General features: G+C 38.8%; 1 protein-coding gene across 1 annotated transcript in view; it reads right to left on the reverse strand.

Moving 5' to 3' along the window:
- Positions 1-1,237: 1,237 nt before the first annotated feature.
- Positions 1,238-12,675, reverse strand: part of CALCRL (calcitonin receptor like receptor) — a 64,416-nt gene continuing 52,978 nt past the window's right edge. The window contains exons 11-13 of the mRNA XM_030951983.1: positions 12,051-12,269; positions 11,643-11,684; positions 1,238-5,782 (exon numbers count right to left, since the gene is read on the reverse strand). Coding sequence (XP_030807843.1) covers positions 5,561-5,782; positions 11,643-11,684; positions 12,051-12,269 — 483 coding nt within the window. The 3' untranslated portion in view covers positions 1,238-5,560. The remainder of the gene's footprint in view (positions 5,783-11,642; positions 11,685-12,050; positions 12,270-12,675) is intronic.

The raw sequence follows: 12,675 nt of genomic DNA on the forward strand, positions 1-12,675 counted from the left end.
TGTGTTCAAGCCAGTTTTCTCCTTTGATAATTTGTACATGACTTATGATTATGTATTTGCTGTACAGCTCTGGGATTCCCTGCTGGACTCTGCCCCAAGCACTGGCTAAGGGCCCACTGGCTCCAAACCAGTTCTCTGCATAGAAGGGTTTGCTCCTGGCTCCTTCACAGGAAAGAACTCAGTTTAGATTGCCTGAATCCACCAATAAAACTTGGATTCACCAGACAGCACCAGCACCTCTGGGCAGTTTTTCTCTTGTGGCAATTTTTCATTTTGATACTGATTGTGAAATCTGAATTTCCAGGAAAGATCGTTCATCTTAAGTCAGAAATTAACAATAATGTGCAAGCACTTTTCAGAAAATAGGCTTTGTTTTTTTTTTTTTTTATTTGTACTTAAGCTTCAAAGGAATTAGCAAAAATCATTTGATCTTTTCTCTTTTTAAGAGTTTTTATTTAGAGTGGTGAATATTGTTGAGGGGAAGAAAACTTTGAAGTAGTCATTAGAAGTAGTGGCTGAAAATATATTTAAAATTTAGGGGATAGTGATAAAACTCAGTTTAATTTAAAAAGAATCTTGTATGTCATTTGCCTCAAAAGGAGCTTGAACTCCATGTGGATGAATTGGAAATGTTCATTTAGGGAGTATGGTTTAAAAGATGTTAAAAAGCTCCAGCTGTAGGGTGATTGATAGATAATTGTAATTATAAACAGGGGTCTGTCACTGCTGCACTTGCAGTCAGACTCACTTTGGAATGGATTTCTAGTTCAAAATGAATTTTGTATTTTCTTGGCACATGGATGTTCAGAGTCAGATCATTTTCAAAAGCTAAAACTTTGGTTTAGAACTGTGACTTTAATGGTGACTGTCACAAGAAGAAAACACACTATTGGAGTAATTGGAATATTTTCAAATGCCATAATCTTTGTCGCCTGCAGACAGTGGAACAGGATCCTGTGCCAATATTGATGGAATACTGGTAAGCTTGTTTCAATTATTGTGAGGCTACTTGTGTATAAGAACACTTCCTCTTTTAAAATTATATAGAAAGTGCAAGGATCACGTCTGAGGGGATGTCGGGTTTCATTTTGCTTTTTAATTGCTTTTTGGGCACCTATAGTGCACTGTAAAACGCTACTGTAGGTATCATTTATCTTCCTTTTCTACTGCTATGTGTGAGTTACAATCAAATATGGTAAGGAGCAGTTTTTGGGGGATTGGATTCACTTCTTCTCTACAGTTACTTGTTTAACAGTACAGAATAGTTGTTAAATTAAGTTTTAACTCTGTACATACAGAGAATCAGTAAGGGGGAATATTGATAGAGAACTGAAGGAACAGACAGAGTCCATAACAATTTCCACTGCCTGAAATTTGGTCCCAGGAACTGAAGATCAAAAAAAACTACCTGCAATTACAGGTTGCTGCTTAGAAGTCATGAAGAGAGGCAGGAGATTGTTCATTTTTTGGATGGATATTGGCACACTTTAAATAGGGATAACAGGCAGACAGCAGTATTAACACCCAGTATTTAAGATCCCCTGGTGTTGTTAAATATTCCTTGAGGTTTTTATTTGAGCTCAGGTTTGCTTATCTACCTCCACCTCAGCTGATGGGATGAAGAAGATAGATACACCCAATTTAGTCTCTGCTGTTAGTTCCTGATGAAACAGACATTTTGCCTTAATGAAAGTAAGTATTAATAACTTTTTATTAAAAGGTGGATTCAGAAGACAAGAAATTGGAATATGAAACTTTCAGGTAAATAATTTTATGTCCAGTCATCTTATATTATCTGTACAAACTTCCTCCAGAAATTCAGCACTCTAGTATTAAATATAAGTATTGAAAAACACTTAAAACCACAATAATTGTTAGTAATTCTATGTAATTACTTTCTACCTGGGTTAATGTTTAACTAGCAGAGAGTCAAGATATCTGTGAAAGTCAATTTAGACCAGCTTTGTTATATCACAGCACAAGAGAGATGAATAAATTGAGTAATATTTTATTGATCAGAAACAATACTTTTCTCAGCAATTAAAATGCATGATTCATATGAACAAGGTGAAAATGAAACATCCAAAAAAATAACTTCACATTTTTTCCATTTTCTTCTTAGTGTAAGCAATAAATACAATGCCGTAGCTTCTATTAATCTTATTTACATAGTACAATAAATGAATGTTGCCTGGTTGCCAGCCCAAATGTTTCTTGACATCAAAAGGAACACATAGTGCAGCATTTCTACAGCCAAATACTCTTGTAGATCACCACCATGAAAAACTGAATAACATAAATGTCAACATTAAAAAACCAACTGAGGGACCCTGCAATGCAGCCATTTATTAAATGAAGACAGTAGCATTAAAAATAGACATTTTCTCTCATTGAATCATAACATGCTGGTGTTACAGATAAAAAATATAAGACAACTATTGCTGTAGCCCCTGTAGATTGATACAATAAGTCCTCACTAAATAAAAAAAAAAGAAACAGCAAATAATAACAGGTAATAAACAAATAATAATCTGCATGTTCAAAGGAATCTCACAGCCCCACCAAAAGAGATTTTTACTTCCATCCCAGAGAAGACAGCTATGGACTGCAACATTCTGTAAAGTAGAAGAGAGCCATGAGAAATCAGCATAAAAATTTGATTTAAACTTAGGGTGACAGAAAAATATTTTAAGAATTAGACCCTTCTCTTAGCTACGCAGAAACTGAAAGAAGGTGAGGTAGGAAGACAAAATAAGGAATTGGTATTTTCCAATGCAAATTAGAAAACAGATTATCTAACCTCAGCAGGAGAGGGAAAATACAGCTCTGCTATACCATGTGACCCTTCACAGCCAGAAAGATTTTCTTGCACATGCAGCTGGCTGTGTTTCTTTTCCAAAGTGAAGATGGGGAGCTGTGTGCCTAGAAGGAAGCTGTGATTGTCCACCTAGAATTGGGGTAATTTCTGAATAAAAACAATTTTCCCTCCTAAATTATAATTACACATTTCTCTAATAGAAATATACATTAAATGACAAAATCTGTAGTCTGTTAAATTTGAACTGCCTCTCTGAGACTGAAGCTTAATTAAAGTCTAATACTGTATCACACTCTAAACCAACATCTATGTGTTCATTACAGCAACAATCCACCAGGTACCATGAAATAATTGTCTAATAATGTGCAATAAATGGTTTACAGCACATTTAAATGGACAGACACCTGTCTGGGCTTTGAATCTCAGTGGTACCTGCAGATTGTGCAAAGGGAACTCAAGACAAATTTATACCAGCTGATGATCTGGTCCCACAAATGTAAAGCTGCTACAATGGAGCAGGAATTCTCTGCACCACTGATATCTTCAGAACATGGCACAAATGTTAAGTAACACTATGAAGATCAGCAAGCAGAGTTGTAAATAACCTCTAGTCATGTTGCAGCAGACATTGTTACAATCACTCTTAAAATTTAAGAGACTGTGACATCTGATTGCCAGATCTCACACTACATAATCCAACAGATTCCTCAAATCATCCCCATCAACTGACCAGCAAGCTCTGCAGTAAAGGAGAAATCTTCATTTGTGCATCCTAGCTGAAATTCTATATTGTGAAACGATAAGATTAATAAAACACTTCCTATGTTCAATCTCCAGACATAAGAACTGTAAAAAAAAAACCTAAAGGTAGGTGCAAGTGGCAGGACCTTGCCATGTCCTCCTAATGTTTTCTTTGTAAGTACAAAGCATTAAACACCTTATGAAGTCACAAAGTAATAAACACTGAAAATTACACTACTGAAGCATAGAGAAAAGCTACTGACAAAAATGTTTAAATGTCAAAGTCAAGGTGGTTTGTATAAAATAATTTTTCTATGCAAAATTATTTCAAAGTGGTCTCAGAAAGAACTGTCTTCCAATTTTTTGACTGGACTACATGCATCAGAAATATGTTCATTGGCAAAACAGTCTGTTAAAGCTCCAGCATCTACTTTTTGTTCTGCCTAATTTTGGTTTTTCAAGTAGACTTATCTGCAAATGAAATGTATAAACTTTCTTCTTACATTCTTAATTTTCAGTGATCTCACCTCATTTCCTGCCCTCATTCTTGAGCATTTTTGTCATTTCACTTAACAAAACTACTATTTCTTTAAAGCGTAAAAATTTAAGAAAAATATGTTTCTATAAAGACACATTTTCTCAAGACCTTCGTGACAACCTCCTAGTTTTCAGTGAGACCTTTATGCACCAGCAGAACCAAAGAAACAACATATAAAGTACTGTTCTTAGCTAATTAACTGAGACAGAGATTCAGAATCAACCGATCCAAAATAATTTGAAATTCTCAATCCATAAAGTTTTGAAGCTGTATAATACAAAACTTATGTTGGATTTTCCAAATAATGAGAGCTACGAACATTAGTTTGCTTGGTTAGTCTGAGTCTCTTATACTGGCTTTAAAGGTAGTATAACGTGCACAGTGCTCAGTCTTGCACGCTCACCTCACACAGCAAAAACAGCCACAAAATTAACCAAAACTTTGCCCCAAGAATAAAGGAATAAGTTATCAAGCACATGGCCAGGGAAATACATAAAAGCAAAATCAAAACAATGCCACAAGGAATTCTGTACATGATCTTCTCCAGTTGAGTAAATTCCTTAAGCACACAGTGAAGTTCCACCAGCTGCAGTTACTACGAGTGTCTGGAGGGACTTACAGTGACTCAGGTTACTCCTTTGCTCTCTGGCAGTGAGGCCTCATCAGTCTTGTCTTTGTTAAATCCAGAAGAAACTTCCATACAATTCAGGAGAAGGAGACACTTCTGAATATCCTGAAATAGCTTCAATAAAATTGCTCAAATCTTGGTGCAAGATAATACATTGCAGTACAGAAGTACATGAAGGCTCACACTGGAAGTGGTGTCTCTGTGCTTGGTGTAAAACAGTGGGAAGAAAACAAACTGGCCAAACCAAAGCAAAACATCAATCTCTTTATCCAAAACAGCAGTATCTATTTTTGAATAGATACCTCAGACTACCTGTCAGGATTTTTGACAGCCAAATGAATACTGGACCAAAAAAAACCCGGAAAACTTCTTGTTATTATTGCACCGACTTAAACCATTTTGCTTTGCTCTATTTTAGGTTGAAGTAAGACAACAGAGTTCGGTATTTACACTCTAAGATTCTATAGGCAAAAGAAGTGGCTTCAACACAGCACAGTCTTATACAAACTTCCAAGAAAATAAGAAATCCTTCATTGATTCCCTTTGTACAAAAATTTGCCAACTTTGTCTACACAGTAGAAACTGAAGAGGCAAAGTTTGTATCCTTATATAAATGCACATACATATATAGATATATATGCACAGATGTCCATACTGTATAGATACACAAACAGCAGTATATATGCGTGTGTATATACACACACACACACACACACACACACGAGAAACGTTGGTTTAGGAGAAGAACATACCCCAAGGTAGCTGACATCTTCTGGCCATGAAGTCACTGGATCAGCCATGGATTGGCACAAGGCATGGGGCAGGGGGCAGCTCCTCAGCCATAGAGCTTCTCAGTCTTGAGAGCCACACTGTCCATGTCGTGGTAGCCCTTGCCGTTGAGGTGCTCGCCGACGCAGTCATGGCCGTAGCCATAGCCCTGCACGTCGCTGATGGTGGACACGGTGTAGGAGGCCGTGCGCAGGGCGTCTGAGTGGCTGAAGCTGTGCTCAAACTGGATCTTGTACTGGTTCCAGTGTCTCCTCAGCACTGCCTGCACCTGTGCCCCCACACAAAGCAAAATGCACATAAACCACGGCTCAAGGGCTTCGTTGTCTCTTTCTTCTTTGTCTCAGCAAATGGGGCAGCAAGGCTCAGAAATCCTGGGCAAGGATACCTACCTACAGGCCATTTAGCACTTGAGACTAAATGTTCTGAATTGTTCACCACTTAGCATCATTTTACAGTAAATTTGGTGTGAAGTAATGGCATTTTACACTTGTAGCATACTAGCTGCTCAGAGAAAGCACAGGTTACAGGAGGAACAGCAGCCACACAATTTTCTGCTTCCTCCCCTGTGAACTGCAGTCTAGTACAGGATTCTGCAATCCAGATCAGAAACAGAGGTGAAAAAGGTAATTTCTGTTCATCCTTATTTTCAAAAGGCCACATCCTCACCATTTGTAAATCCATTTACTCTCAACAAACCATAATTTACATTTGCTGTAATCATTACATGATTTTAGCACAAGTCGGTCTTTTGGCACAAGTCATTACATGATTTTGGCTCAAGTCAGTCTTTCCCAATTTCTGACCATGCCTTAAGCAAATGACAAGAAGGACAAATTCCTGAACACCACATTTCTAGCAGAGTTAAAAATAAAGCTGATGAAATAGCTGAAGGCCCCATTGCTTTACATGTCCGCACTGAAAGGATGTGATGTTTGTCATGGCCTTCCTCCCCTCCAATATGGTTAAACACCTGTGCAGAGTGGAGCCATGAAGTGTCACATTCATGAAATTCCCATAGAATTAGTCTTTCAGGGCAAATGCCAAGTGGGGAATGCTAACAATGGTAATAGCTCCTGTTGTTGCTTTTTCAAACATTTTTCTATTTAAAAAAATAAATGCCTACAGGTCATGAATATTTAATTTCCTTTTCAGCCAAACTTTCTACAGAAAGCAGTCCTAACTGCTAACCAGTGAACAGTGACTGCCCCAGTTAGTTGTTTATATTTTGGGTAAATATTTTTGGGATTTTCCATATGTCTTCAGGGTTTATGTTTGCTTTCCATTTCCCTCACACAATGGCTCCTTTTGTCTAATTTTACTCTGGCTTTAATCATGAAAAATAAAAATAAATACCAGAAAAGGGATGTAGTTTTTAGACTTCCTGCAGTCTGGTATCTGAAACCTCTGTTTAAAGAAGAATTTCATATTTCTCAAATCCTTCACAGGGAAATGTGAGAGTAAGGAAAGAAGTATCAACCAATTAACATAACAAATTAGCATAAACTTTAGGGCAAAGGAAGTGCTTTCTTACTGTTCATAAAAACTTTCTAATCCACTCTAAACATCTAAACACAAATTTTCAAACACTGAGAAATCAATGAGCTTAATAATTTTGAGTTTCAGATCTTATTGCTTTTCATATAAAACTTCTGTACTTCTTCAGAGTCTAAAGGCTGAGTTCTTGTTTCAGCATAGGAAGTTTTTGATTAATTATTATATGCATTGCATAGAACCTTAGAATAGAGCAAATACAGAACCTTAAGTCTTTGCATAATTTGAATCCATCTCCTGTAATCTATCATAAAGCCAAGACAAGGAGCGTATTCAAAATTCCAGCTTTTCCAAGAGGGAAGCTTGGAATTTAGTTTGGAATCAATCAATCTCTGTTCATCACTAAGCTATGTGCTATTTGTTCTCCTTTCACAGTCAGTTACTTCAATAAGCTCAGAGTCTGAACGTAGACACACATGCAAAAAATTACACATTGAGCAATTTTCACTTTAGACAAGACAGGCTGGAGGTGGAGAAAATGCCAGCAACTGGAACTAAATGGCTTAACAAGGCCAAAGAAGTCTCTTGGCAGAGCTGGGAGATTAACTAGGCTTGCCAAATTACACACTCCACTCCTCTCCCACACTTCTCCTGAACAATTGTTCATCTTATTTTTGCTTGTTAATAGCATTTGTTAACCAATCCTAAAGGATTCCATAGCTCCCGAGAGCCACCAGCATCCCTGCAAGACAAGGGGCTAGTCTTGGGACTAGTGCCAGGGAAAAGCAGTCCAGCTGCTCCATACCAGGGACAGAGCTATAAAAGGGTTTCCTGCATGGGCAAAGAGCATTTCCTCTCTGCCTGCCCCAGTGCCCATCACGCTCTCTCCATGCATTTCTGACTGAGCCACTATTCCTGGCATTCTTCCCAAAGCCTCGCCATTACTGCTGAATCAGGACTGTACCCCTGTCCTGCTGTGTGTCTCTTCTTGTAGGGTCTTATATCCTTTCATCTACTGTGAGTGGCTTTCAGTCTTCTCTAATCTTGCAATCATTTATAGAAGAAGATGGGAAAAATCAATTACACACTGTTTAACAATATGTATGTCTGCTCACAAAGTGAGAACAGAACTTTTACCGCTTTCTCCTCAGCTTTGAGCAGTGACATAGAGCTGTAAATTCAGCTCAGGAGGGGTAGAAGTTTGTAACTTTGTCACAAGAAAGGATATTACAGAAAACATTGAATGAAAAATACTGCAATAATATAATTGTGTTTCTAAGTCATTAACAGAGATGCTGGTCCCAGCTGGAAGAATCTTTCTTTCTTTCTCACCTTCTAACTTAATAATGGCTGGACTTGATGAGTTTGCAGGAAGGACTCCTTCCAGTCAGTCCTATAACACTGGTAGCTTGATGTTGGATATCAGACAAATTAAACAGCTCAGTAGCCAACCAGGAGGAAAAAAAAACAAACCAAAACACAACACAGCCTCATCTATCTCATCTATTGTACAACAGATTGTATAACCTCGCAAACCTGAGACTGTGATCTTCATGGCAACATTTCTGTGGAGCACAAGGGAAAAAAGCAAACAAACCCCACAAGGCTTACACAGATCATGTAGGTCATTACAGCACCTGCTATTAAAATTTCAACAGGAATCTTCCTACCAGTTGATCAGAGATCTGGGACAAGCTTCTCCTCTGAGCACAGCCTGTATGAGCCCAAAAGCCACTCCAGGCCATCTGAAGCTGGCAAACCTGATGTGTTGAGAGCATCTCACTGTGGGCTGCTGGCCCATGAGCAGACTGGCTGTGAGTGTCCTTGGGGAAGCCCTGCCACAGAGGATCCAAGCTGAAGGGCTTGCACATCCACCCTGGCTGGAGGAGCTCGGTGGCCAGCAGCTGCAGTGCCTGCAAGAACTGGATTTGACAGGCCATCCCTGGCTGCTCTGCTCAGCAAACTGGAGAGGTTCCTTGGCTGCAGTCAGCAGCACATACCAGCTATTTTTCTTACACTTCTTAATTCATCTTCACTGAAGTTCTATCCTAGCAGATCACTTTCTTTCACTTTTCAGTCAAAAGTGTCTTGCTTGAACAAGATTTGGCTCCTGATATTTGGTGCAGAACACACTAAAATGTACAGTAACAGGCTAAGACTTAGAAAGAAACTAGTTCTTTTAGCATTTTTTAATTGCTAATACCACCACCCTGCAGCCCCACTTGCTGGGGCTGAAACCTTTTAGGAGAAAAAGGAAAGACATTTTTTCTGTGCTGGCATTTTTCCCTACCTATATTCTCCCCTTGCATTTCCTGACTGGTACAGTTGTTTATAAAGCACTAGGTCCTTTCCTGAGCAAGGTGTGGTGAAAATCATTTTAAAAAAGCAAGTAGTGGTCACTGAACCCAAAAGTGGTTTAAAAAGGGTAAATTTCCACTCTCTAAAGAGCAAATACAGACATATATGTTTAACTAAGCCAAGGTCTATGGTCTAAAAACTGAACTCCTAAATTAATAAATGTTAAAATACCTACATCCTCCTTTAAATAGTATTCTACCAGTAGATATTCAAGCAATGATTCACTTATTAGCATTTGTAGAAGTTGTGGAAGAGCTCATCTTTTACCACTGGTGAGCCCATGGTGGAATGACTCAGGTTTGGTTTTTCTTACACAGCAGAAAAGGATATGTTAAAAAATATGAGTTTGTAACAATGAAATATTAACAGCTACAGGAATAGATTTCAAAATCAATCATAATTTAAAATTAAAAACAGCCTTGGAAGAGGCACAAGGATGAAGACAGAACTGAGCAGTGGACAATATTTTTTCATAAAAACTGCAGAAATTTCAAGAAATTTCACCCCTCCTCCTTAATTTTCTGCTGGAGCAGAACAAACTGATTTTTTTCAAAATACCTGTTTTTAGAAGGCAATCTGAACTATACTATGGCATTGTGAATGCATACTGAGCTTTCTGCTCTGTAGAAGGGAAAGAGTGTGTGAGATGTCAATGCAGAGTGAGGGCAAGAGGTCAGATCTAATCCAGAACACTTAATGATGTTCTTGTTTTAAAATAAATGTATGAGCAGGGACTTGAACCTGCATCTACTCTATGGTAAAATCAGATCAAGGCCCCTGCCCCAGACAAAGCCTATCTTCACCTTTTCTGGCTCCTTGGCCAAAAAAATTCAGTGAGACTCATGCATTTGGGCGGGGGACACACAACAAGGACACACAAATAAACCTTCAAAGCCCAGGTAGCTTCATTGCAATTCTGTCAGCTTTGGACTTGGGAAGAGAAGGAAAGGCAATCTACACTAATCAATTCTAGCATCAGTGAAATATTTACCTTTGAGTAAAAATTACTGTCTAATAACACTATAGAACCATACTGACACAATTTTAGAACATCTGATAAAAATCCTAAGGGTTCAGTCTGAGGAAAACATCTGGTTACTCCCAAATTTCTGCTTACAGCCTACACTGTAACCACACTAAATGTAGAACAAATGAGCAAACAGATGTGTAGGAATAAGTGTAGCGTTGCAATAGTTCCTCTGCCAAAAGTGTTGGCAAATTACCAGTTAGTTTTTTTTGGTGGGGGCAGTTTTGTTCATTTGTTTTGGGGTTGCTGGGATTTTTTTTTTTTTTTTTTCCAAGCAAGAGCAACATTAACAATTTTAGATATATTTTTTTTAGCCTTCCCACTACTTTGATCTCTGACACTAAGCCTCTGAAAGTGTACTCTCTCCAGCCTGGGGCAAGAGTTTCTACATGAAAGTCACCCTGTGCACTCCAGGGACCTTGAGCTAGCCAAGATAACAGCAAAGCTTGTTAGCTTCAACAGGATCAATACCATCTATTGCTGACACCTGGCACAATCCTCTAAAGTCAGAATGAGGTCTGTCTTTGGAACTGGCTGACCATGGTGCCTTAAACATGCACTTGCGACCCACACAAATTCCTGCCCTAAGTGCACCAAGCTGTTAAGGTCTGACTGTTGGAATGCTGCTTCTCACTTTTGCTAAAAAGCACTTTTTCATACCTCAGCCTAAAATTTTCCCAGAGAACCTCATGAAACAATCCCAGACTCACAGAAGGAGTTTGGTTGGAAGAAACCTTAGTGACCATCTAATTCCAGCCCCCTGCCATGGGGTACAGCCATACCCCAGCCCAGCAACACCTGTGCAGTGTGGTCCTGGTCCTGCTCCAGAAGGACCAAGCAGTGATTCTCTAGGATAACATCCTGTACAGCTTCCAACACAGACAAAAAAACCTTCTGGGTTTTTCCAGACAAAAAAACCTTCTGGGTGTTGAACTGCTTTTCAGTGTTATGGTATTTATCGGGACTTTATAGCAAAGTGACAACTCTGTTCAATTTCTTAATCAAGACAAGTATGTATAGCTCAGCAGCCAAGAATCAGTCCTAACACACTTAATGGTGCCATGAATGATCCCACAGTCCTTTCCAAGCTCTGCTCTTGGCATCCTGATACTTTGTTTTCTTCTTTTAATTTAGACAAATTTAGACATAAAATTAAAAAAGGAAAATTTACTGCCTCCTTAATTTATATGCTTTTGCTGAAACAAAAGCATATTAAAAATTATTATAGATATAGTAAAAGTTGTTACTCTACCTCACCATTGAAGAAGCAGAAGATTGTAGCCACCAGTAGACCCTGTAAAATAAAAACAAAGATTCTGGTTTAATTCATATGCATGTAGGCTATTTCAGGTGTGAGATAATTAAATGTTTCTGATAAAATTTCAGATAGAGATAGCAGAGAAAATGCAGGACAAATTGAAACATGATGACGTATTTCTAAAAATAGACCACTAAAAACATGGGGCCATCTTTCTGCCACGACGTTTCCTTCCTTTGAAAATTGGAAGACAAGTAAATGAAAATCCAACATACTGAGAAATCTAAGACTACTGGATGAAGATCTTTAAAAACTGCAATAACATGACCATTTCTCTTTTATTTGATTGCCATGCCAGCTGTTTTGAGCTGAGGGGAGCCAGGGCTCCGTGCTGCTCCCCACCTGGTAGTGCATGAGGATGTGCATGACGTAGTCGTACACCTCCTCAGCGATGCGGCCCTCGGGTCGCCATGGGAACAGCACAAACTCGATGCCAAGGAGGGGGACAAGAATCAGGGTGGCTCTCACTGCCTTCATGTACAGGTTGGACTCAGCCTTGTGGGTGTCTTTCAGCTTGGTTATGAGAACACGAACGATGTTCAGCAGGAAGAAAAGGTTCACCTGTCGGAAAAGGAAATGACACTGAGAAAGAGGTCTGGAAAATAATCCCACACACTGACTTGTGAGACTGGAAACCAGACAACACAAACTCACACTGCTTGTATAATCACCCTGGGATTATACAAGAGATATCAGATAAACATCTTTGAAAACACCTTAAAGTAACTGAGATGTGGCTCATAACTTCCACTATCCACACCCATTCCTCAAACTCTCTAAGCAAAGTGCCTGCCAGTGGTAACAACCCACACACCTTTCTCTCTGCTGCCAGTAACAGTGCATAGGTGAAGGACTGATTCTTTTCAAGTTGGTCAAGAGAGAGGAAGAGGCTTTTCCCTCCTTGCATTTAAATATGGTTCTTCAAAAAGCTACTTTTTATTTTCCAAACATGAATTCGGTAAATTTA

The sequence above is a fragment of the Camarhynchus parvulus genome, chromosome 7, assembly GCF_901933205.1.
Source record: "Camarhynchus parvulus chromosome 7, STF_HiC, whole genome shotgun sequence".
NCBI classification, from domain to species: domain Eukaryota; kingdom Metazoa; phylum Chordata; class Aves; order Passeriformes; family Thraupidae; genus Camarhynchus; species Camarhynchus parvulus.